At 34.6% G+C, this 26277-nt stretch overlaps 2 protein-coding genes across 3 annotated transcripts in view; both read left to right on the top strand.

Moving 5' to 3' along the window:
* The first annotated feature begins 91 nt into the window (after positions 1 to 91).
* On the top strand, positions 92 to 24127 carry LOC149729464 (echinoderm microtubule-associated protein-like 6). The gene is made up of 43 exons (XM_089887117.1): positions 92 to 280; positions 538 to 675; positions 1046 to 1205; positions 1650 to 1748; positions 2104 to 2172; positions 2820 to 3005; positions 4301 to 4436; positions 4841 to 5042; positions 5831 to 5968; positions 6434 to 6565; positions 7070 to 7194; positions 7632 to 7844; positions 7991 to 8164; positions 9012 to 9100; positions 9343 to 9491; positions 9732 to 9918; positions 10887 to 10992; positions 11343 to 11537; positions 11800 to 11915; positions 12239 to 12322; positions 12672 to 12828; positions 13023 to 13105; positions 13268 to 13472; positions 13811 to 13892; positions 14216 to 14358; positions 14666 to 14802; positions 14989 to 15111; positions 15598 to 15838; positions 15916 to 16036; positions 17190 to 17365; positions 17771 to 17890; positions 18247 to 18429; positions 18725 to 18840; positions 19071 to 19163; positions 19499 to 19656; positions 20001 to 20103; positions 20377 to 20565; positions 20778 to 20950; positions 21417 to 21579; positions 21818 to 21921; positions 22226 to 22379; positions 22752 to 22852; positions 23692 to 24127. Exons 1-43 carry the CDS (start codon positions 222 to 224, stop codon positions 23714 to 23716), a joined length of 5907 nt encoding a protein of 1968 aa, XP_089743243.1. The 5' UTR covers positions 92 to 221; the 3' UTR covers positions 23717 to 24127.
* An 806-nt stretch (positions 24128 to 24933) lies between these two features.
* Positions 24934 to 26277, top strand: part of LOC149729463 (uncharacterized) — a 36730-nt gene continuing 35386 nt past the window's right edge. For both annotated transcript variants that reach the window (XM_089887116.1, XM_089887115.1), the window contains exon 1: positions 24934 to 25437. In XM_089887116.1, the coding sequence (XP_089743242.1) occupies positions 25347 to 25437 (91 nt within the window). In that variant the 5' untranslated portion in view covers positions 24934 to 25346. The remainder of the gene's footprint in view (positions 25438 to 26277) is intronic.

The raw sequence follows: 26277 nt of genomic DNA, 5'->3' as shown, positions 1-26277 counted from the left end.
TTGAACCGTTGTTGGTTTAGTGTCTCGATAACAACTGGGAAATTTCAAAACAACGCTAGCATTAAATCAGGTTTTGTACGTTGTAGGATTGCATAGCCAATAAATCAATATATTTAGCGAAACATTCGATACATTTGCAGATGCAATAGCTTGGCGAACACTTAGAAGGATCATAGGCTGTTCTATTTTATTTATATTAAGGTTTAAATACCATTACGGCTATGACAGATAAAACAGCGCCGAAATCGCAATTACGTCTGGACTGGGTGTATGGTTACAGGTGAGTCGTTGTTGTATAATAATAAATGCAGATAGGTAATCACTTTAGTATATTATAATAAATATAAAATACAGAAATTTAAGTTCCATAGATTGAATAATTATTATTTTTTGACTTTGGTCTTTTAAAAAGACGAATTATTCAATACGAAAGACAGGATTTTGTTACTATATATTAATCCTAGTAAGTAGTAACAAATATTGATTTTTACAAAGTGCAAGTAACAACCTGTCAGTTACATGAAAATAACATTACAGAGGCCATCAATGCAGAAACAATTTGTTCTACGTCTCTTCTGATGAGATTGTATATTTTGTTGCTGGTGTAGGTATCGTACACAACCCAAGGAAACAAACACAAAAGTTTTTTCTTGGTCATAATGATGACATCATCAGGTTAAAAGTCTTTGTTATATCTGTTGTTATTGAATAATGGTTTCAATTTAGATTATTTATATGTTTATTGTTATTATCCACAATATTGTGCTGTTTGTATACTGTGGTTGCATGGTAATTGGAAAATTTTAAAGTTGGTTTTTGTCAACTTTTATGGTCATGTTTAACCATATTTTGATTTGTTTTTTAAATTTTAAATGCATTGTTGCTTTTCAACAGTACTAATTTAAAGTGTATAGCCTAATGCTTTTATTTATTTGTACCAAGAAAACTTAAAAGCTCTAATAGTCAAAACTAACAGAGTTTAATTCGCCATGTTTAATACATTTATTTATGTCCATATAATAAAATACCTTACTTTTACCTTTAGTTTGGCCTTGCATCCACATGAACAATTGGTGGCAACTGGCCAGGTGGGCAAGGACCCTTATATATGTGTATGGAATGCAAAGACGATGCAAACTGTATCAATATTGAAGGACCAACACACACATGGAGTAGCAAGTGTTATGTTCAGCCATTCAGGAGAAGTAGGTTATATACATATTTTTATATGAGCGGAAACCAGATTTTTATTTATCCTCTTTATTTATTTTAAGTGTTACTCATATATGAATATAAATTTTAATTTGCTGTGTAGTTCAACAGGTAAAGTGTTTAACAATATTTGATAATTAGAAGCCTATTGAAAATGTTTACAACATACAATATATTGGATAGGCGGATATATTTGCAGATGAACTAAAAGCTTGTGTAAAAACTTTAATTATTGTTTTTTTTGTTCTAATAGTTTTAAAATCTTGAAATATATAATGCGAGTGAGTTGCTGAATTCTTGCATACAACATTATTTTAAATTTTAAAACATTAAAATAAAATATATATATATAGATTTAATTTTTTAGAACTAATGTATGTTTACTATAATTATGAAAGATTTAAAAGCCAAGAACGCATTGCTAATTTTCATCACAGAGATTAGCGTCAGTAGGGTTGGATGGTAGCAACACGTTTGTAGTTTGGGAATGGAGGAAAGGAAGAATGATCGCAAACGCTAAAGGTCACACTGATCGGGTAAGTAAAATGCTTCCAATTCTATAAGTAGAAAAATATTTACCAATGTTTAATACTAGTAGTCTATGTCTGGTTTGGACCGTTTAAACATTTTTCAATAGTTAGTAACAGATCAAAACATATTAATACTACAACCATTCAGAAATTAAGAAAAATTGAGTAAGATTATTTTAAATCAGTTGTATTGACAAATAGAGTTACTGAGATTGCTTAGATTTTCTTTAATATTCACAATGCCATTCTCATGGGTAATTGTGCAAGTACAAGGTCTGACTCAATACCCAATTTAAATATTTATATCCCTGATCATTACCTGATAGATTATATACTTATTATACCAACCCATGTACTCTAGATATTTGATATTTCTTGGGACCCAACATCAGAACAGAGACTTGTAACTTGTGGAGTGAAACATATTAAGGTATACAATATATATTTGGTTGGATAAAACATTTTTTTTTAAATATATTTAATGATATATATTTAGAATTGTGTTTTATATTATGTCTATATACAGCCTATAGATTTGTTTTGATTTTTTGCAATAATAATAGCCTATTATTTTTTTTGCTGGGGCAAAATATATTGTATATATGTTTTTATTCTACTACAAATAAAACGGTGGGGTGACATTGGTAAAAGTACACTGGGTAAAACAAAAGAAAGTAACTTATACCAATACTGTCTAAGTTGCACACAAAAAAGAAGTTTTATTTATAAATAGAGGTTTATAGGTATTTTTAATAGGTATTTTTAATATTAAAATTGTGGGGCCAAAGCATAATGTCAATTTAATTTTAAATAGGTTGGTTGGCATTTAAATATGCCAGCCATGCCTCTTATACATGAGTCATGTAATTATATCAATCCATTAACCAAACATTGATTTAATTATATTTCCATGCGGGAGTATCGCCGGGAAATGGGCCAACTTTTGCCTATATGTCTCAGGTGTTCGGCGTCACCAATAGAGACCTCATCATTATAGAATATAAAATCTCTGCTATTAAGTGTTGTTATACTGCTTTTAATTTCATTTACTTCTTGCTTTAACTTTTTCATTTACAGTTCTGGTCTCTGTGTGGTAATTCTCTCACACCAAAACGAGGTGTTTTTGGTAAAGTTGGCGACCAGCAAACAGTGCTATGTGTGTCATGTGCGGATAACCATCTAACATACAGTGGAACTTTAAATGGAGACATTTATGTGTGGAGGGATAATAATCTTGAACGTGTCATCTCATCTGCACATAACGTACGTTGGTAATCCGTTGCAAGCAAATTATGATATTTTTATTGATTATTTTCTTGCCCAAGGGAATCTCACTATTAGTATTGAAAGTAAAGTGAGATCAAAATTTTTTGTTAATCAGTTAAATTCTACTGAAGTATTACTATTCAAAGTGTTTTTGTTTTTGTATTTAAATTAATGGAAAGCTGGTTGTGACCAGAGTATTATCAGTAAGGCTTCCTTTTAGTAAAACCCATGCAGTAAAACCCATGCCGGTTGAAGGATCAGAAGTTTTATGATTTTGGATTGGAGTCTGCCAAAAAAATTTAGGAGACCACAATTAGCTTTGAAATTTTCTGCTGTTTTTGAGTCTAGCAACACATTATTGCATAATTGTAGTAAGAATATTTAAACTGCTGCAGTGGCTGACATCCAGGTAGACCAACAATGGCAGTTGCTCTTGTTTAATTTAAAACGTATAATTCAAAACACATATTATAAAAATAAGAAAGTGATTCAAAATGTTTTGACCCCAGTATTTTTGCTCTTGTATTTTTAAAACTAATCCTTAGTAATAAATACTAAATGGCAGTTTTTTTGCCTAATGTAAAAGGATTTTGAAAGTCTGCCAAAATCAATTACTTCCTTCTTCATAACCTTGCTTGACTCATGTATGGATTGAACCAGATAAAACCGGTTTATCATACCCAGTGGCCGCCTTAATCCGGTTCCCATCACATTAATATTAACAACCTAAATTTCCTCCCCATGAACACGACTAGTGGGTGAAGGAATCTTGATAAGAGAGATCAATATTCATGAATTTTAATGAGAAATAACTCGTCCCCACTGTGACAAGTCTGACCAACACAATCACAAGAGTAAACGTTAAAATCGATGTCTTTATGTTTTTGTTTGGGTGTTGTCATTTCTTAATTAGGGGAGAATTTAATACTGGGTTTTTAACTTTTATTGTGGTTATTTTAGATTATTCGAACAAAAAGTTTGGTTTGTAGAGTATGACAAGTGAACGCATGATTTTTGGGTATGCCCGCCAATGCCGCCAAATAATTAAACAATGTACCAAATCTATATGGAACTAATTAAATTTCCTACCTAAATAAAGATAATGTTTTTTGAATGGTCGCTATGACTACATTTTGCAACTCAAACATGCTCTCCACTGTAAAATTGACTGTTGCATAAAACCTTATTGACCCTGAGTTTGCGAAACAATAATAACAAAAGGTGGGGATATTTTATCCAATGCAACATTGCAACTTATAACTATGCCATCAATAACCATCTTCCCCCACCAGGGTGGAGTGTTCACCTTACATAAGAGCACGGATGGTTATGCCACTGGGAGCAGGGATGGTTGTGTTAAGTTGTGGGACACAAGCTTCAATCCACTAACTACAGTCAACTTCAAAGACACAACATATGGATATAAAGGTGGGGACCATTTCCATTATTGATACCATGCTTTACTCTAATGTGTTGCAGTATGGCAGGCAAAACAACGGTTACAGTAAATGATGCACTGGAATTTAGGAGTTGGCCAAAATTAACTAAACACATAAAGCAATAAAATAAATTTTATTTGCATTTTTACACCATGAAAAAATTTTAAGTTTCTATTGTGCCCAATGGAAACACATTATCATGGGTGCTGCAGTCTTAGCTTACCAGCTTAATCTTTTACTGTATTGTAGTGGGTTTAGCAACCATGCTTTTATAAAGTATTTTAATAATAGCTTGTTTTTGGACTTTTGTTTTGCTGCTAATACCCTTTTTTGCTAATGTATGATTTTTTATTACCATATTTAAAGAGCTAAATCAAAAATTTTTTTTTCCAGGTGTTTCAATTCGATCAGTATGCTGGGCTTCCGACCGCATTCTTATCGGGACCCAAAACAGTGAGGTTTTCGAAATCCTTGTGCGTGACAGAGAAAACCCCTCACCCCTCACCCAGGGGCATGCAGAGGGTGAACTGTGGGGTTTAAGCATTCACCCTCGCAAACCTATTGCAGCTACCGCAAGTGATGACTGCTCTGTAAGGTGGGTTCATGGGTTGCTTATACTTTAACATAGGGTTTGCGGAAATCAGCTTAGTGCTGGTTGATGTGCATATATTGTAATTGTAGGGCAAATCGAACACAACATGTTTTCAATATTTTTTTGGACTTCTAACATTAGACTTATGTGTTGAACTAGTGGTTTGAGTACAAGGATGAGTTGTCTAAAATTGAATCAGTTCTAACAGTTGCACAAAGCTTTGATAATCAGGAAGGAGAATCTTCCGCACATTTTGGTATTTCTGTTTTTTTTTTCATCAAAAAGTCATCTCCATTCTCATCCCTGGATAATACTCTTATTCATATCACTGCTATTTAGATCAATAACCGCCATACTGCATATTTTATGGGCAATATTATTTATTATTATGTCCTATATCGATTAAAATTCGGATGGAATATAATTGAACATAACTTTGTCTTGATTTCTTTGTTTATATCTGTTTATCCTTATCATTTACACTGTTAAGTTAACCACAAAAAAGGTAACTTGCACTTGTTGTTGTAACTTACCACATGTACATTGTACAACATAATCTGTAATGCACATTTACTACAAAGAATCTTATATATATATGTTTTACAACACAGAATATGAAGAATCTACAGTTAAACATGCGATGTCAACCTTGTTTTAAAACTTTAATTTTAATTTTAAAAATACAATTACACACAATCGGCAAACATAAATAATCTTATTGTTTGAAACTGGGATGCTAAAAGGTAATATTTCACCACAGTCACTCTTAACGTATTGTGTTTAATCAACAGGTTATGGAGCCTTATGGACCATGCGTTACTTGCATGTTGTAACCTTGAACATCAAGCAAGGTCGTGTGCTTTCAATATGGATGGAACTCAGTTGTCTGTTGGTTGTAAGAATGGATCGTTCTATGTGCTACGTGTGAGGTTAGTTTCATCCAAGTGTTTGTTCTTTGTAGTATTATAGTTTGTATCGTTAAGTGCATATTATTGTAAAATAAGAGATAATGTATTTAAGTCTGTTTGATACGATAGAAAGGGTGATGTTTAAGCTTGCAAGCCCTTGAAATAAATTGAAACATCTTGGGTTATAATTTTTTAAATACATTTGTTTATAAAATGCTACAATATATTTAAGTATGTTTAAAGTGCATTTGTTTGCAGTAATATACTGTTATGTGTTGATACAGTGAGTATTAGTGTTAGGTGCATCAAGCTCTTAATCCTGAAAAATCATGTGTCGTATAAGATAAAGTGACGTAGAAATTTGGAAGAAGATATCACACTTTGTGTGTTAAAAAGTTAGAGTTATGCAATGAATGAATACCATGATTGCTTATATTGAAATAAATAATTTGTTAATACCAGCATAAACCAATCCCTCCATTACAGAGATATGACAGAGGTTGCTCATATACATGATAGAAAGGAAGTTCTTCATGAGATGAAATATTCAGCCGATGGATCCTATCTTGCTGTGGCTTCCAACGATAACTTTGTTGATATTTACTCAGTCACTCAAAGGTAAAAAGGTGTCTGTTGTTAATCAACTATAATCTTGTCACAAAAAAAAAATTAAATATTAAAAACAGTAAAATTGTTTTTTTTTTAAATTGGAGCTCCTGAGGTTGAAGATAAGGTTTAAAAACCTTTTTTTTTGCTAAATTGCTAAACCATTATGCCTGGTTTCTAAGCACCTGTTTGCTGATCCATGCACTTTAAAGTGTCTAATATATAGTTGCAAACATTTACTTTACCTATTTCACTGGCAATTGTATCACTTAAAATTTAAATATTTCAATTTTAAATTTATTTGTTGTTTGTTTTTTTTTCATTTGTTGTCATTTCTATTTAGTGAATTTGACTATTGACTATATGTTAAGCAGCCACATATCAATGTGTTTTAATGTAACCTTATATTTATATAAACAAATTATTGAAAATTTATTTTGCGCGAATTGCACCTTTAACAAGCATATGCTCATATTGCCAATACATTCATATAAACTAATGGTTCAAACATTCCAGATACAAGAAAGTAGGAACGTGCAGCAAATCTTCGAGCTTTATAACCCATATAGATTGGTCAGCTGATTCAAGGTACCTTCAAACTAATGATGGAGCAGGGGAGAGACTTGTTTACTCTATGCCTGGTATGTTAGTCAATGTATACAGTGTGTGTGGCATGCATTGCAAATAAACACTTTCATGTTTTTAAAAAAAATAATCTGTGCAAGTTATGGTATATTATAGTAAAAAGCAAAGTGTCCTATATGTAAAATTACTTTAAAAATACATTTTTGCTTGTTTGAAAAAGTGTACCAGTTTTTGTATTAACATATTATGTAAAAAAAATGCTATTTCGGTTCTTAAAATATACACTTTTTCCTATGGTGTAACTCACTACAAGATTGTCATTTTGCCTTCATCTTTGTTTTTAAATGTTAAAAAGAGGGGTCGTCATCATGTCACTTATGTGGCAAGTGAAAGAAATGTATTAATTGTTGTGATACGGTGATGTGTAAAGAACAAAGTTGAATGAAGTGTAGGCTGTTGTTTTGTTTAAGAGGTTTTCACTTTTAATTGACAGGTGGTCGGCAAGTGACGAGTGCCGAGGAGATTCGTGCCATACAGTGGCAGACATGGACATGTGTGTTGGGGTCAGAGGTGAATGGAATATGGCCCAAGTACACGCAGATAAATGATGTGAACGCCATCGATGTTAGTTTCCAACATGAGGTGGCGGTGACTGGAGATGACTTTGGCTTGGTGAAGCTGTTTAACTTTCCAAGCCTTAAAAAAGGTGAGTAGTATAACGTGTGTAACTAACTGGTTAATTCCTGATCTGTTTGTCGCACAATTTTTTTGTTTGTACAACTGAGGCCGACACTTTGTAAGTTGTTGTTAATTGGTAAAAAGAAAACAACACCAAACATTTTTCTTACCCAGGCGCAAAGTTTCGTAAATACGTCGGCCACTCTGCCCATGTAACCAACGTGCGTATCAGTAGCGACCAGCAATGGATGTTATCAACAGGAGGTGCTGATCATGCAGTGTTTCAATGGAAGTTGGTGGTTGACCAACATGAACTACATAACATTGGGAACAATATGTCAATGCAAGGTAGCGAGGGAATTTTCATTTTTTTGTTCATATTTAAAAGCTGGTTTGGGCATATTTTAAAATTTGAAGGAAAAAGTATAACAAAATGTAAGACTAAATTACTCAGTCACCTTAACCTACTCTTACCCTTCCATAAATACTTTCAGTTTAAAAAGATTCAATAAATAGAAAGGCCTTTGTCAGTTTCTCATGTACAATACACCACAAACTCAATAAACCTCATAATATTAAAAGCATGTTAAGATTGCCCTATATCTCTAGTTTAATTATTTATGAATAAAGTGCACATGCATGTTCTGCTATATAGTATTGGCTTACGTAACCCTTATTAAATCTACCATATCATCTTATCACCACAAACATCATGTTTAATATAATTGGGAGTTTGGGGTGCTCTGAAGTTATTCTTTATTTCTTTATCTGCCATTGGAAAATTTGGACATGCATTAAATGTCAGATAGCTTATTTAAAAGTTAAATATTATATTTCGCATAAAGTTTTTGACTCAAAATGATAAAAACTTTAAATAGTGAAATATGACATTTTCACCTGATGCAAATTCTTTTACTCAAGGATTATGTATGATGTCATATTCATAACAGTTATTCGTAAATTATTTTCATTACAGTACAATTGATATTAAAATTTCCATGAAATTTTGCATTAAAATATAAATAACCGCTCAGTCAAATTAAACTGATATTAACGGAACATTTCCATTAATATGATCATTTTATTTTTGGTATTTTAGCATTTAAGAGGCACAATGTTATAATTTACTTTAGAATCCACAATTCATTTAATATCAAGTCACCATTGTCTCCATAATACCCAATATTAATCACAGAATCCCACACTGACTCATGTAGTGAAGGATCAGATTCTGATTTATCCGACGTGGCTGAAGTTGATTCAGAGATTGAACAAGAAGCTCAGGTGTGTGAAATATTAATGTAACATAGTGTTTTTTGACCTTTTTAATGTCTTTAACATAATGAATTTCAATTACCCCTTAAAAAACAATTATGGATACAATAATGTCAAAAAAGATATCTGTAGTAATATTTGACCGCAAACGAAAAATGATCTTGTTTACGATGTAATCTAAAGGGTTAAAAATACTGTGTGTATTAAAAACTTATTTTAATTACTTTCCTTTCATCACATCGCATCTCCAGATCAACTACGATCGTGAGGTTTACAAAGAGGACCTGGTAAAGTTGAAGCACGCATCCCGGGATGAAGGATCTGATGTTGGGAAGAAGAAGAAGAAGAATGGAGCGCAAACTCCAGACTCATCGAGTCTTAAACTTAACTTTGTTTACGGGTGAGTAGTGGTTGTGTTAAGACCAAAGTGGCCTCTTTATCATTGCTGTGTCTCAAAAATATATTTTTGCCATTTCCGAAAATACCTTAAATGTTTATTTTAATAAATAAACTAAAATGCCTGTCATAAGCATTACCTTTTTTGCTGTGGAATCAGTTTTGTTTCAATTTTCTGAAAGATATATAAATAATAACTTTAAGGTGTTAAGTGTTTGGGTGAATTCTTGTTTTTTGTTTTCAGTTACCGTGGTTATGATTGTCGAGACAACACGTTCTACACACAAGGTGGTGATGTTGTGTATCACGTGGCTGCCCTTGGTATCGTGTATTCACGTGATCGCCATGAGCAGAAATTTTATGATAAACATGACGATGATATTTTGTGTTTAAATCTTCACCCACTCAAGGATATTGTGGCAACTGGCCAGGTTAGTTCAGGATTTATTGGGTGTATATTCAGATATATCATCAGGTCATAATATGGTGCCAAACCTGTGGCAGCCTTTGCAGGGATATTCGTTAAACATTACAAACCAATAAATTAGGTATGTTTCATATTTGCAGTAAATATCACTGACTTAAGCACCAAACATGGGATGGCAGAGAAAACAGGTGTTACTGGAGTTTTTTGCATGTTTAGGGTCTAATTTTTATTATGTGTTGTAATTCGGTTTAGTTATGCACTTTTCACTGGAGGTATTTGCTTTTTCAATATAGCAAGATTCAAAAGTTATTAAAGGTATTTAAGTGGGCGACAATTACTTCATTGCAGCAACACAAATATTACCATATTAGATAACCTTCAATATTTTCCAACTCATTTCATTTATTGCATCCATTTCCCCTCGGGGTTAACAGAATGTCATTTCCAATTTCCACGATTCATGCTAGGTCACAATGAATTTAATTATGGTTTTTATGATGCAATAAGTGATTATGACGTGGCATAAACAAATCAATAGATTAGTGCCAAGACTCAGCTTAGTTTAAACAACAAATTGCAAAAAATTATTTTATGCAAGCTACATTACTTTAACATACAAAGCAGACACAATAAAGTTAAACACAATTACTGTAATGGCGAGACTCTAAAATATACGAAGTTTACAGTAAACTCAGTAATATCAGGATAGCAATATTTCTGCAACATTACGCATTAGTTTATTATGCTTAATATTTATTAAACTACTAACCTACACCTAAAGTATGGGATGGACTAGGAATGTTTTTCTTTGCGCCAAAAAGGCTGGCAAATGTGTTTAAAACGATATTTGTTAATTTTTTTTAATATTGTTAATTAATTAATTATATTCATTTTTGTTAGTTTTTGTTACATTTTTACCATTTCTCTTAAAATATGTTATTTATAATGTTCTAAAATTTTAACATCTGCCAGGTTGGCCGAGATCCAGCTATCCACTTGTGGGAGATAGAGAGCATGACTACGTTGTCGATATTAAAAGGATTTCACCAACGAGGGGTGTCTTCTGTGGATTTCTCAGGTACTTGCCCCTTTTAATTGAATTCTAATACATGGGTGTGTAAACTATGGCTTATCAATGACCTTTTAAATTACCCATGTCTACTCACTCATTTATTAAGTTGTATATAAAAATCTGGGGTTACACAGTTACATTCATAGTCACCAAACATAGGGAAACTCAATGTATAATGATGCGAATGGGACATACTTTGGCCCTGCCTGTTTGTATAGACATCTAACAGTAGTGTCAATGCTGTTTTATATGTAATACTATGATATCATGTCTGTTTAAAAAAGTTGTGGTGTTATTCCACCCAAAGTGTGGCACCCCTAGTGTTACGCATGTGAATGACACCCCTTTATATGCAGGCGATGGGAAGAAACTTGTTTCCATCGGGTTGGATAATGATCACTCGATGGCGATATGGGATTGGAAACGAGGTCAAAGGTTAGCGACGTCAAAGACTTATCAAGATAAAGTGTTTGGAGTGAGGTTTGATCCTTGTAACCCCGAGAAACTTGTTACAGTGGGTGTGAAGCATATTAAGTTCTGGCAGCATGTTGGTGGGTTGTGTATTTGCTTTGTTGTTCATTTATATTGTTTGTGATTGTTAGAAATAATGTAAGTTTTTAAAGCTTTACAATTTTTTTTGTGAATACTTTATCTAGGTATTTTGGTTGTTAAGATATTTAAATCATTTTTCAATAATATCCTATCCTTTAATAACATACCTTCGTACTTCATTTGTGTACCATGCAGATTTGAACAGTGTTTTAGTATGCTATGAATTATTTTTAAACAAGTGTTCCATGAATTATATCACAGGTGGTGGTTGTACATCACACAGAGGTGTGTTTGGTAACATAGGAAAGTTGGATACCATGTTGTGCCTTGCTTATGGAAAAGGTGGCAAGGTTTATACTGGTGCAGCTAATGGACAGGTATGTATAGTTCTGCTTAAATCCGTGGTGTGTCTCGCTGTAGGACCTCACCCGTATAGAATAGACTGTGCGAATTCAATGTTGGGCCAGCTCTGCTCTAAATTTGGGGCTTATGGCAGATTACGGTGTAGGACCTTACCCATGTAAAATAAATTTCTAACTATAAAAGAGTGCATGTAATGTTAAATATACAGGGGCACCTGTAACTTATTGGGCTAAATGGTTGGGAAATTACAGACTGAATAAACCTGATAAAAATGATCAAAACATTTTTTGTAAATACAAGATTATTTTTTTTAACTGTAAAATTATTTTTTTTACAGGTTTATATTTGGGAGGGGAATAACCTAATGCGAACCCAGAAAGCTCACGACGGACCTTGTTTTGCCATGCATGCACTTGATAAGGTAAGTAAGTAGTTGATTAGTTGTGCTAATGTTTAACTCATAAGTAGGAATTTGAAACCAGCTTTGAGTATGTTTATGAAGGCGGTTTATAAAATAACTAGCATGGTTTCTTGAGTAAAAGGATGGGTTAATGGTGTGTATATATCTCTAATCAAGTTAGCGATCGTAAAATTTTCTCTAAAAGATTTGTGAGAGACCAAGAAATTACTAACATGCTTATCTGGGCAAAAGTTTGACCTGAGAAACATATATACACTAACAAAGGGAGCTTTTCTATTCCTTACAAGCAAATCTATGTGTGTCTTCTATATCTTAGACACCTTCTTTTTATAATTAATGTTGTTCCCAGGGATTTGTGACTGGTGGAAAAGATGGCGTTGTTTGCTTGTGGGACGAAAACTTTGAGCGATGTTTGAAGTCGTACCCCGTGATATCTGCTAATATTGCACCGGAATGTAAAAGTAAACTGGTGGAAGAAAACCCAACTGTGAGGTCCATTAATCTAGGTGAGTGGGTTTCTGTTCTGTATGGGTGAGGTCTTGAAAGGGGCTATGTCATGCATGTCTTGGGGTTGGGCCATAGTTATCCTTTACTTCAACATCATTTGTTTGGTGATTATTATTTAACATAAAGGAATGCACCCTACAGAAAATATTCATTGTATGATAATAATACTTACTGTAAAATACATGTGTTTTAGGTCATGGAAAAATACTTATTGGGACAAAGAACAGTGAAATTATGGAGATAGATAAAAGTGGACCAATCACTATATTAATGCAGGTAAGTTGAGCTAACATATAACTTTTAAGTAAGTTCTTTAACTCATAAACAGTATTTGTAAAGTTCCATATATTGGTCCTAGTCCTACAGTGTGCCATAAGGCGGACCTTAGTTTCATGCCATAGTTATTGTGGCATCCTGTGCTAAATATCTTCCCCACAGGGCCACGGAGAAGGTGAGTTATGGGGTTTATCCTTCCACCCATCCAAGGAGGAATGCGCCACTGTGTCCAACGACCGCACATTGCGCACGTGGGCCACCGTCACCAAACAACAACGGATGCTCGCTTCAAGGAAACTCACCGTTGGAGGGCAGTGTTGCGCTTATTCTCCAGATGGGAACGCTATTGCTGTCGGGTGTAATAACGGTGGGTGGATGTTTTTATTGTGTTGTTTCTGCTATGAGGAAATGTGATATAGACTTTTTGCCTTATTGGTTACTATGGTAAAAATGTAATTTTTTTTACAACAAATGGAAATAGCATTGGTATATTCCATTTGCTACCAGACATACAATGTTTCGTCTGCCATTCAGCAAGACCTTATCAGGGTTTGATAACACAATATCAAGCACACAAGGAATGTATTTAATATTAGTAGTAGTGTAGAACAGCCTTTAAAACGATACGGTTATTAAGTTATTGTCACTTGTGTTTGCACTGGTGCTTCTTGCTTGTCATTTTAAAATAATTATTCCATCACACAGGAAGCTTTATTGTTGTTAACTCAACTACGTTGGAAAACCTGGTTGAGTTTCATCATAGAAAGGAAGCAATCTCTGATATAAGGTGAATATATTGTGTATTAACAAGTAGCTTCAATAGAGCTCGTAATAACAAGATATCTGGAGTATTGTTTGTGAACAGTTGGTAGTGCCTTTATATGTAGCACAGTTTGAGGAAAGTTATGCTTTTAATATATGGAAAACAAGGTAGAAATTTCCAGATATCCTAGGTTCCTTACTGTGCATTCTAATCAGTCTGCACTCTTTTTATAGAATGTAAATAAACTGTTCAGCGTTTATTCTATGCATACAGTGGCAAACTAACTATGATGCGATGATGTAGTTTGCAATGTCAACTTATCTATATTAAGATTTTTTTCCGTTTAGATTTTCTCCTGACATGGGGAAGTACCTTGCGGTGGCTTCCCATGATAACTTTGTTGATATCTACAATGTATTGAATAGTAAGAGGGTGGGAATATGTAAAGGAGCTTCAAGTTACATCACTCATATTGATTGGGATGCTAGAGGTATGCGCGTATTAGTGTTGTGGTGGTTTGCTGTTAGGTTCGTTAAATCTTGAATTGGTGGGTAAACGGCTTTTAAAAGAGAATACAGTGTTAAAGTGTTTTCCAAACCTTTTATTCATTTTAACTGTTGTGCAGATTAAATCTGTTCTGTTTTTATGCTTATTTAACATTAAAAAATGTATTAATTTATAAAGGCAAGGTAGTCATGGCAATATAGGCTTAAGAACCAGAGGATTGCATTTATTAGTTCCGAACCAAAATAAACCAAACCACAGCTTAAAAGTTACTTTAACATTTCACTTTACAGGCAAGTTGTTGTGTGTGAACAGTGGTGCAAAGGAGTTGTTGTATTTCGAAGCCCCACGTGGCAAGCGTCAAACTATAAGCAGTGACGACTCCATTGAATGGTCATCATGGACAGGGGTGCTTGGGAAGCAATGTGAGGTAGGTTGACTTTGAGCATGTGGTGTATGGATACACCCAAAGCCATACGTAAGTTAATCACCCCATTGGTATAGAAATGCTGTGCACTGTGTGTGCAAGTTAGCAATTGACAATGCAAATTTACATATGTGCCAAGGGTTAGCATCCAAAAGCAGTTTAAGAATCCAACCCCCCCAACCATCACAGGGTATATGGCCATCATACAGTGATGTGACCGATGTAAATGCAAGCTCACTCACCAAGGATAAGAAACTTCTCGCTACTGGAGATGATTTTGGTTTCGTAAAGTTGTTCACATTCCCTGTTAAGGTAAATATTTAATCTAATGTTTGGTGTATTGTTGCTTGTGCTCTTGGAGTTGTGATATTATGTACTCTATTGTATAATAGTAGTTTGGCCGTTTTTTTTATAATCATGTCTTTTTGTTTATATTTTTGTTTGGTTTGTTTATAGGTCTTGTTAAGTAGAATTAAACATAAAGTCTCAAAAACAACAGCTTACAAGCACTAATGTTAGGTGTAAAAGTGTGTTGTGTGCAATATGCCATTATGTTTTGAAAACAAATGATGACGTTAGCTCAAACATTTTTTCAACCAACCCCACCACTTTTTTTAAATATCAATACTAACTTTTTATAATGTATGGCTGATTATAGTGGTAGCTGTCGAGCCTTGAGCCCGTATCCCCTGTGGTAACCACTGTGCCATGCCACCAATGGATCATAGTCACAAATTTTCTTCCCCCCCTCTTTAAAGGAGCAACAAAAAAAGAACTTTCACCATACCTTCTCCCCAGGGTAAACACGCCAAGTTTAAGAAGTACGTTGGGCACAGTGCGCACGTGACCAACGTTCGATGGTCCCATGACTCCAGTCAACTCTGCTCAATAGGTGGCGCCGACACCTCCCTTTGCCTGTGGTCGTGTGAAGCTATTGTTATCGCAAACGGGGAATCCCCTCGTAACGCATCATCACCCAACAACATACGTTACCATGGAGATAGCGAGGATTCCGATACCGATTCAGAAGAAGAAGGAGGTCAGATAAGATACCTTGTCATTGTTGTCTATAGTGTTTAAAGTGTTTGCAGGTTTTCACATCATATTCATTACCAGGTTATGACAGCGATGTAAATCGTGAGAAGAACATGGATTATGGAAGTAAAACTTATGCCAATAATATTCGTGAGACTACCGGTGCTAAACCTAATGTTAAGGAATTGGATGAAGTGGAGAAGTAAGTTGTTGTAACACATCATGTCTTTATATACCTCAAGCTAACTGTCGAGTTATAACATGATTGGCTTGTTATACACGCAACACACGTGATGTGTTCATACACCCCATGCTTACTGTTGAGTTGTAACATGGGCGACTTCTTATACACAAAACACACATGATGTATTCATATACCTCATGCTTACTGTCGAGTTATAACATAGGTGTCTTTTTATACACCAGACACACAGGATGTGTTCATATACCTCACGCTTACTGTCAAATTATAACATGGGCGACTTCTTATACACAAAACACACATGATGTATTCATATACCTCATGCTTACTGTTGAGTTATACCATAGGTGTCTTCTTATGCACCAGACACACATTATGTGTTCATATACCTCACGCTTACTGTCAAATTATAACATGGGCGACTTCTTATACACAAAACACACATGATGTATTCATATACCTCATGCTTACTGTCGAGTTATAACATAGGTGTCTTTTTATACACCAGACACACAGGATGTGTTCATATACCTCACGCTCACTGTCAAATTATAACATGGGCGACTTCTTATACACAAAACACACATGATGTATTCATATACCTCATGCTAACTGTCGAGTTATAACATAGTTGTCTTTTTATGCACCAGACACACATTATGTGTTCATATACCTCATGCTTACTGTCGAGTTATAACATAGGTGTCTTTTTATACACCAGACACACAGGATGTGTTCATATACCTCACGCTTACTGTCAAATTATAACATGGGCGACTTCTTATACACAAAACACACATGATGTATTCATATACCTCACGCTCACTGTCAAATTATAACATGGGAGACTTCTTATACACCAGACACGTAGACACACATGATGTGTTCATACACCTCATGCTCGCTGTTGAGTTATAACATGGGCAACTTCTTATACTCAAAACACACATGATGTATTCATATACCTCATGCTTACTGTTGAGTTAAACCATGTGTGTCTTCTTATGCACCAGACACACATGATGTATTTATATACCTCATGCTCACTGTCCAGTTACAACATGAGTGTCTTTATATACACACTATAAACATGGTGTGTTCACACACCCCACTGCCAAGTATTTCACCCGCAAATTAATCCCCACACTCCTAGACTTTCAGTCAGCCGAGGTATTCCCAAAAGTGATCGCGTTAAACGGACCAATGAGGTCGCAGTAAACAAGGTGAATGACCTTGAGTTACATCACATATTCGGGTACCGTGGATTTGACTGCAGGGACAACTTACACTATATAGATGACTGTGCACAGATTGTCTACCATGCAGCAGGTATTGATAGTTGTAACATTTGTTTAACTTTTAGTAAATAAGCATTGGCAAGATTATGATGACATAGAAATGCTTGTATATTGTTTATTAAGGGTGTTTCTTGATTGGCAAGCTTTGCATGTTTTAATTTCATTCGAAAAAAGACCAAAAAAGGGCTAATTGGCCTAACTGTGGCATTAATCTCAGGTCTCATAGTGTGCCCCAAAGACCTTTTATTTATATAATATATAAAGTTCAGAAATATTTTTATGTACATTTTCATTTTATATATACTTCTTTCTTTACAGAAAATCTATTTTCCTTCATTTAGTGTTAACTGACTTTGAGTTCATTGTATGTTTAGTTTAACTTTATTTTCATGATTATGTTTAGCTACCATCATTACAAAGTTGTTTCAAACCCCAGGTACTGGCATCGTACACAACTTAGCAAGTGGCCAACAATCCTTTTATATCGAACACACTGATGACATCATCAGCTTAAATGTCAATCAACATCCTAAGTTTCCAAACATTATCGCAACTGGTAAGTAACATGTGATGGATACTGTATACCTGTATTTGTAACAGTATGTGGTATTTACTATACACATGGAAATCATGGATAATTTGCTGTTTAATAAGTTAAGTTAATCTTAATTAAGTTTAAAAGAGTAAGAATGTTGATTGACATTATTTAAATTTATTATGTTCATATAAATCAAAACACATTTGCTAAAATTTTAAAGAAATATTGGAACTTAGTAATTAACTTTCATAATATACTTTATTGTTTTGATGTGTTAAAATTATTTTTACTTTGTGTTTTTGTGCTCTATATAACTTTAATTACTTTTGACACTGTTGCACTGTTACACATATTGACAAAACTTAAACTTGCAGGTCAGATAGGCAGCAACCCCACTATTCATGTATGGGATGCTACAAGCAAGCAAACACTATCTATATTGAAGGGGTTCCATGTGGGTGGGGTGTGTTCTGTTAACTTTAGTGCAAGTGGAAAGTTATTGTTATCTGTTGGTCTCGATGAACAACATTCTGTGGCTGTTTGGAGGTGGCAGGAAGGTAAAAATAATGAAAAAATAAAATTTTATACATTACAAAAACTTAAAAATATTTTCTTTGCAAGACAAATATTTTGAATCAAGATGCCATAAAAAAAAGTATACTTCAATTTTTTTATATATATATATTTTTAATTTATAGAGTTTATTAGACTATTAGAGAACGCCAAAATAAAAAAAATCATTAAACCTCACTGAATGAGTATATGCGCTTTAAGCAGCTTAAAAAAATGGTGTTATAACATTTAAATATTCAACTGCAAAATACCTCAACCCATGTTTTTATCCCAATGTAGGTTTAAAAGCGTGTAGCCACACCTGCAGCAACCACCGTATATTCAGTGCACAGTTCCGGCCCGATTCGGACTCCACCTTTGTAACTGTTGGAGTGAAGCATGTTATGTTCTGGCAGGTAAGATGTATTGAAGGTTATTTCAATGATTTGTATGTTTGTGAATAACTTAATTCTTACTTTGATGACATCATCAACCAAACTGTCAATCAAACACTAATGGAGTTACCTGTAGTAGTCCTATGACAAGGCAGGACAGAGAATCTGGGATTTATCTCAAACTTTATCCTGTACAACGATACAATAATTAATGTACACAAAGATAATGCTTTTTTGTTTTAACATTACAGGTGTGCGGTTCAGCATTGCTTGGTAAACGTGGAGTGTTGGGCGCAACTGAGGGAATACAAGCTCAAACCATGCTGTGTATAGCGTTTGGTGCTGTAAGTTATGCTTGTATTTGCGTGTGTGTGGTGATGCTATAGAAACAATAGTTGTATTATTTTTGATAAATGAATGCTTGGACAAAAGTGGCCACTGTAGCTATCAAACAAAATATGCCAATATAGTTTAAGCATAAAGACTTTGCCTATATAACAGGATTGCCAGCTTTGTAAAAACAAAAATTAGGTTACTTTTTTGAGAATATTTGTAATTTTCCTGTCTGTCACGTGCAGAAAACTAGCTGTTGTTCTAAATGTAAGATAGTCAGTGTACATAAAGACCTTTACAAGAGTATTGCAAATTAAAACTTATTCATTATACTATGTGTTCCCAGGAGAACCTAACATACACTGGTGCAATGAATGGCGACGTTTATGTATGGAAGGGCCACGTACTTTCACGCACAGTGGCCAAAGCACACGTAGGGCCCGTGTTTTCAATGTTCACAACTTTAAGAGATGGATTGATTGTAACTGGAGGAAAGGAGAAGATGTGAGTTTGGCTTTATTTAAAGTGTTGTATGTTGTACAGAGGGTTTTTATGCCACATGGGTATAATCATAATGAAAACTATTTCTGTGGAGATGCAACATTGCTAGCATGATATTAATATCATTTTGGGTATTTCCTTTTATAAGTGTTTGTCACCTAATTGAATTGTGGAGAAATAATGCTTTATTACACAAACCATATTTGCCTTTAAGATAACTTCATGTCAAGTTTAGGATTGCACTGTAATTTATCATGAAGGGGTTGATGAATTTTAAATTTTATAACATGCCATAGGACTTCAGCTAATCCTTAGGGACAGTATTAATTAGATATCCCCTACTCTAGGACAAAGGAAGGGGGGGCAGTTAAACTATGGGATCAGGACATGAGGAGGTGTAGAGCATTCCAAGTGTCAACTAATGTTGTCAAGTCAGTGTGTAGAGGAAAGGTGAGTGCTTTACATTGTTTGTTTATTAAAAAAATATTTCTAATTTTTTTAATGGTAACCCTGATGACCTCACCGTATGACAGATAAAAAGTTGGTTCATTTGGTAAAAACATGCAAACAAATTGTATTATGCCAAAAAATCTCCTTTTTAAAGTAATATAATCTTAAACAAGGACATGAATGGATCAACTCTGGCTTCAAGTCCATGTTCCATGGCAAGCTTTACCATGGAACTTCACACCTATAAAACAAAACCAAACTAATTCTATTCAGGGCAAGATATTGGTTGGAACCAAAGACTCCGAGGTTATGGAGATAGGTGAGAAGAATGGAGCTTGTACCACGCTTGTATATGGACATACTGAGGGTGAATTATGGGGGTTGGCGTGTCATCCTACATCACTTATGTGTTGCACTACATCTGATGATAAAACTGCAAGGATATGGGATGTCAATGAAAAGGTGGATGGGTGTTGATGGTTAATAACTCTGTCTTACATGGTGTATTTTTAAGATGTTTAAGTTATGTCTACTTTGTACTGACTAAAAAACTATAAAGTTAAGGATGCAGGCTATGGTTTCCAGTTGTATATACTTTTACGGTTTTTATGTTTTAAGAAATTTGGTTGATTTTTCTTTTTATATATAAGGTTTGTCTCATTTCCCTGTGACAGATCATGCTTCACAAGATCTCACTCACGGCTGGATCACGTGCATGCTCATTTAGTCATGACGGGAGTAAGATAGCAGTTGGGCAAAACAACGGGGAATTTCTTATATTGGACGTTGTGTCACTTAAAGTGTTGGTGAAGCGAAGAGATAGAAGTGGTGCTATCTATGATATTAGGTGGGTGCTTGTTAAATATGTGAATGGATGTAACTTATTTATCTTCTCGTGGCGCGGCAACAATAGTTGAAAAGTACAAGGGACAAAAGTAGTGATATACACAGTTACAAGCGATATAATAATGAAGGGAGAAGTAGTGTTATATAATAGTAGGTCAATATTCCTTACACCTTATCCACAGTAAGGCAGGTCCTGGCACCTTTGATTAGGGTCAGAGTTCATTAAGCCCCTTTAGCACCATCATCAAAACTTTATCCTCTTCTCCTAAATAAATGTGAAACTATGGTAGAAATATTTATGCTTTAAAATATTTTAAACAGTAAGTTAACGAAAAATCCATGTAAAACTCTTTTTTATCTTAAGCAAGTTTTAATGACGTGTTATAATGGCAATTAGCAAGTTATATAAAAGCTGTCACAATAATCATCTTGATTCACATAAAACTCATGAGATAAATTTCATCCAGGTTTTCACCAGATGATCACATACTTGCCGTCGGTTCATCGGAACAAACATTAGATTTCTATGAATTGAGCGCAGGTTGTCAGTTGAACAGGGTGGGATATTGTAAACAAATACCAAGCTTTGTGTTCCAGATGGATTTCTCTGTGGATGGGAAGCATATACAGGTAGTTGGTTGGTGTAGCTGTGTAATAAATGTATGTTTATATGTGAAGACACTATTGTTATGCTTTGGTAGTGTATAACAATGCAGCCATGTTATAACTCTAAAATAAGAGTAGACAACCCTGTTATAGTAGACAATTAGATACCATGTTATAGCTCAAAAGTGTATTTATGAGAAGCCAACTATGTTACAACTTGACACTGAGTATGAAACCTTTAATACAAGTAACAATCCACCAGGTTGGAACGGGCGCATACAAACAGTTGGTGTTTCAAGTCCCGAGTGGCAACCAAGTTACTGATAGCAACATCATCAACAAAATAACATGGAACTCATATACAAGGTATAAGAAACTCAATAGAACATTGGCTAATCTATGTAAATAATAAATAACTTTTATTTTTCATTTAGTTAAGGCAGCAAAGATTAAAATAGCAAACAAATAATATTTACAGAATTATATAACTGTAACCTCCACAACTCTAAAAGAGTTTTGGTAATTGTTAAAAACATAATTATGAAATACCAGTTTTTATGTGCTAATAGTAACCACTATCCATCTTACCCTACTGTAGTATATCTGTGTTTTTTTATAAAATAATTTTAAAAAATAGACATGTCATGCATTACCCTTACATTACCTACAGTGTATTGGGAGATGATGTGATTGGCATATGGCCGAAGAATTGTGATCGTGGTGACGTCAATTGCGCCAATGTATCGCGTGGTGGGAACGCTGTTGCTACGGGAGATGATTTTGGTTTCGTGAAGCTTTTCGATTTCCCATGCCGTGATAAATTCGTGAGTGGCTTGTTTGTATAATCAGGATATTTTTATAAACCATGATGTAGAGTGCTTGCTACCACTGTGGGTTTGCGTGTCCTTGGGCAATACACTTACTGACAATTGCTTCAACTTAGTGGTCACTCTAATAAGTTTGTCCAATGAGTTGTGGAAAACAATCACCCACAAAGTTACATACAAGACAACTTGGGCCACAAGGTGTATAAAACAGAAAACTTGTGTTATAACCGACTGTCGTTGCCCGGTCAGGCGAGGATATACAAGTTACATTCATTCACATGGAGCATCCATGAACCCATTTATATGATTCATGATATATTTCTTAAGTCTTGATATAATTCATATGAATCATGAAAACCGTCATGATAGGCGAAACATCGAAAGTACGTGGGTCATTCCGCTCACGTGACAAACGCAAGGTTCGTGAAAGATGATAGTCGGCTCATCACAACGGGAGGTGATGACTGCTGGTAAGTATTATATATATATCTGTGTTTCGGGGTAAGGGGCAACTCTGGCCTACGCCTACCTCACCCATATAAAATCAGCAGTATTTAATATATTAGCTAAGTAAGTAAGTTAGTACACTGATATATACGTTGATCTAACTCTGTATATAGTTGGGTGGAAAAGATGGGACACTTAAGCACATAATACCCAATATTTACAAACTCAAGATACATGACAGTTTTAGGTGATACCATGAACAAGCTGCTCCTTATAAATTATCTCCAAGTGCCTGTGATTTTTCATACATTTTTTATTATATTGGTATATCACACTTAACCCCTGAGTTGTAAATAAAACTAACCCCTAAAAGTTTGACAATAAAAACCACCACAATTCCAAAGTGGGTGAAGGCGGGACAAAAATATATTAACAAGTTTAATCTGTATTCTGCAACATGTAGTTACCCTACCAAAATAACAACCTATGCTAGATCCTTTGCCATGTAAACTTTGTATATAACTTTAAAACAATATTTTTCCTAATTTTATTCCTAATGTAAGACATATTGACCCGCCATTTTTCGCATGTACTTATCTTAGTTTTTTCTCAAATTTTATGAAACAAAATCAAACTGTTTAAAGTATTTCACTTTTTTGGGCCGTGAAAATACTGTCTGTAATATTTGTCAGAATAATACTGTAATATTTGGTTTTGTCTATCATCAAATGGGTACCCGTCTTTGCCCGAGTCCCAACTTCCCCCACCCGGTCACCCTACTGTATAAATGAAAATGGTTGCCATAGACATACGCTATATATAGCGATAATATAATCTGTAATTACCTTTTTTGTGTTTACAGTGTGTTTGTATGGAAGTGTAGTTAACAAATGAGACACACACATCAGTATCTATGCAATACACCACACTACAGTATATTGCGTATCAATGACGACAAAGAAGACAAAAACAAAGAACACCAAAATGTTCCACATCCTAAATTGCTCAACTCCGGGATAATGATGCAACTCTACATTCCAGGTCCCCTGACATGCTTCGCCGTAGGACCTCACCTATATAGAATAGAGTATTATACAATTTATACTCTTAGCGCTTATTTTTTAATCAAACATTTTATCGCAACATTGATTTCATATATTTTACTTAGAATCAAAACATTAATCATCAGCTTCCTAATCAAGAAGATTGTCTAACTTAGCTTTGTCTACCATGCAGTTTAATCTTGTATCTTATTTCGTAGTCGACACGATATTTTTGCAGTAAATACTTTTATAAGATTGTTTTGTGTTTTTCTCAGAGGTTATGTGGTTTCGAAAGTCCGTGCACTGACTATTGGTTCCTGGCTTAGGTTTTAAAAGGCAGTTTTTGAGACGTCGTGGGTAGTCGCTTATGCGTTTGCCTCTCTCAATCAGTTTGAAATTACCGACGTTCGTTCACGCGCGCTGTGCGTTAGAATTAGGTTTTAATTAAGGGGTTGGACTTGGGTAACTGAAGAAAGATAAAAACACTCTTGTTGTATTATTCAGTAGTAAAAGTAACAAGAATGAAGTGATTGTTGTTTTTCACTGTTAACTGATTTTCCTCGTGTTAAGCACTTGAATTTGCGTGCAAATCCAATCAAAATTTCGGCTTAATTGTCGCCTTCGTTGTCGAGCGGTATGTCAATTCCTAAGCAGAGAAAATTTCCAAAACCACAGTCTGATTGCTAATGCGTATTTTAAGCCGGCCTCGCACGCAAAACAATACTGATGACCGTTCGCGTTACCTGCGAGACCAATAATTACTTCGCAGCACAGTAAACGGGCTATTGTTTTCCAGCCGCAATGTTAGATAATTGCATGCTGCTGATGTTGCTGCCTGTGTCGCTGCACCGCAGAAAGTAAGGTATGAGTGTGTTTAATTGTACAGTTGCGAAGGTGTAATCTTGTTCGTGAATCTATCCAGCAATTAGCGACCAAGAGCTGTCTTTTACTCGAACGTCTCAGGTTCGAGTTGCTTGCTCGCCTTAACGCCTTGGGGCGCGAAAAAAGTGCCATTCACCATTCAATCTGGCAAAGCGGGCAGGGATATGTTATCTGTTTATTGCAGACGAGAGGCATGGCCGTTGACATGCCTGGCACTTGCAGGACTGTGTTAAGAGTTAAAACGAGTGAGTTGCTAAGAGTTAAAACGAGTGAGTTGCACTTCAGTTAAAGAAACAGACGAGGCAAAAGTAAATGTAAACACATTGTTTAAAATAAGGCAGCATAACTTTCACAAAAATGTCGTCTCACATTGCATGTAACACTTGAATGACCGTGTATATACTTAAGTATTGTATAAATACATTTGAATATTATACTTTTAAAGCAGTAGGTTTCATAAACTGCAAAGCCAACACGTAGTAACGATTTATAAGAAGCTCAGAATCTAAACCTACGAAGATTTCCTGAATTACAAGAAGCGTCTTTCGTTGCGTAAATAAGCAATGTAGTTTGGATTCTTATTAAATGAACTATGTATATGATGAATAAGCGTTGGAAAGTGATGATAACGCTTCTTGTTTGGATTATATGCTTACTTCAAGTCACGGTGGTTGCTGTACAAGGTAAATATATTTGTTGATATATTAGACTGGGAAAAGTCGGGACATCTTTTGCTCATAAAAATCAAGTATCCTGATGTGTTTGAAAAAATTAACAACGGTCTATGGGAGTCGTGAGGATACGGTTTTTATATTTCTTTGATTGTTCTTTGTTTACCGCCAAATGGGACGAGAAAATATAATAAAAAAAAACGTGTCCCATCTTTCCCCACCCGTATTAAAGTTTAAATCCTTGCTGAAGTTACGATATATAGTATACTATAGTTTTTAGGTGTAAAAAGCACGCAAAACATTGTAATTTTAGTTAATTAATCCCCGTGTTTTAGCTGGTATAATTTTATCCAGAAATTAATATGACACGCCAATGTTTATTTTATTGTAAAACGTGCTCGTTTTCGGTATAACACTCATTAACTGTCGTGATGTAGACCTATTAGCAAGATTCTGTTTTGGTTTACATTCCTATTTGTGGCATCTTTTATTCGTTGTAAATTAGTTTAAATTGTCAATTTGGGGTAATTTAATCTGTTTATTTTAGAAATGATGAGTTATGAGGTTTACATAGACATTTACGAAACGTAGTTATGTTCTATACGATTGGATATATTTTATATTGGAAGGTCTTACCTTGTGGCTCGCTATCTATAGGGGACCTGGGACTCGGGCCGGAGTTGGCCGCATGAGTCGTTATAACACGGCTGTTCAGTTTTATAAACTTCGTCCCCTCGTATACGAGACCACATATTCAACTTTGTATGTGAATTTTTTTTGTATGGCTGATAATCAGAACAAATCAGTTTTTATTTTCCATGCAACCAGCCTGTACAACGATTGATGTTAAAA

Source organism: Ciona robusta, chromosome 10 (assembly GCF_009617815.1).
Source record: "Ciona robusta chromosome 10, ASM961781v2".
Classification (NCBI taxonomy): Eukaryota; Metazoa; Chordata; class Ascidiacea; order Phlebobranchia; family Cionidae; genus Ciona; species Ciona robusta.
Note: the sequence above shows the minus strand (reverse complement) of the source record. Positions and strands in the feature narration are given on the sequence as shown.

Excerpts from the sequence above, each read along its gene's own strand:
- LOC149729464 (XM_089887117.1), top strand. The coding sequence starts at position 222 with ATGACAGATAAAACAGCGCCGAAATCGCAATTACGTCTGGACTGGGTG. Across the intron at positions 9,101-9,342 it reads AGATTGAACAAGAAGCTCAG|ATCAACTACGATCGTGAGGT; the intron begins GTGTGTGAAATA and ends TCGCATCTCCAG. Across the intron at positions 21,580-21,817 it reads TGGATGGGAAGCATATACAG|GTTGGAACGGGCGCATACAA; the intron begins GTAGTTGGTTGG and ends ACAATCCACCAG.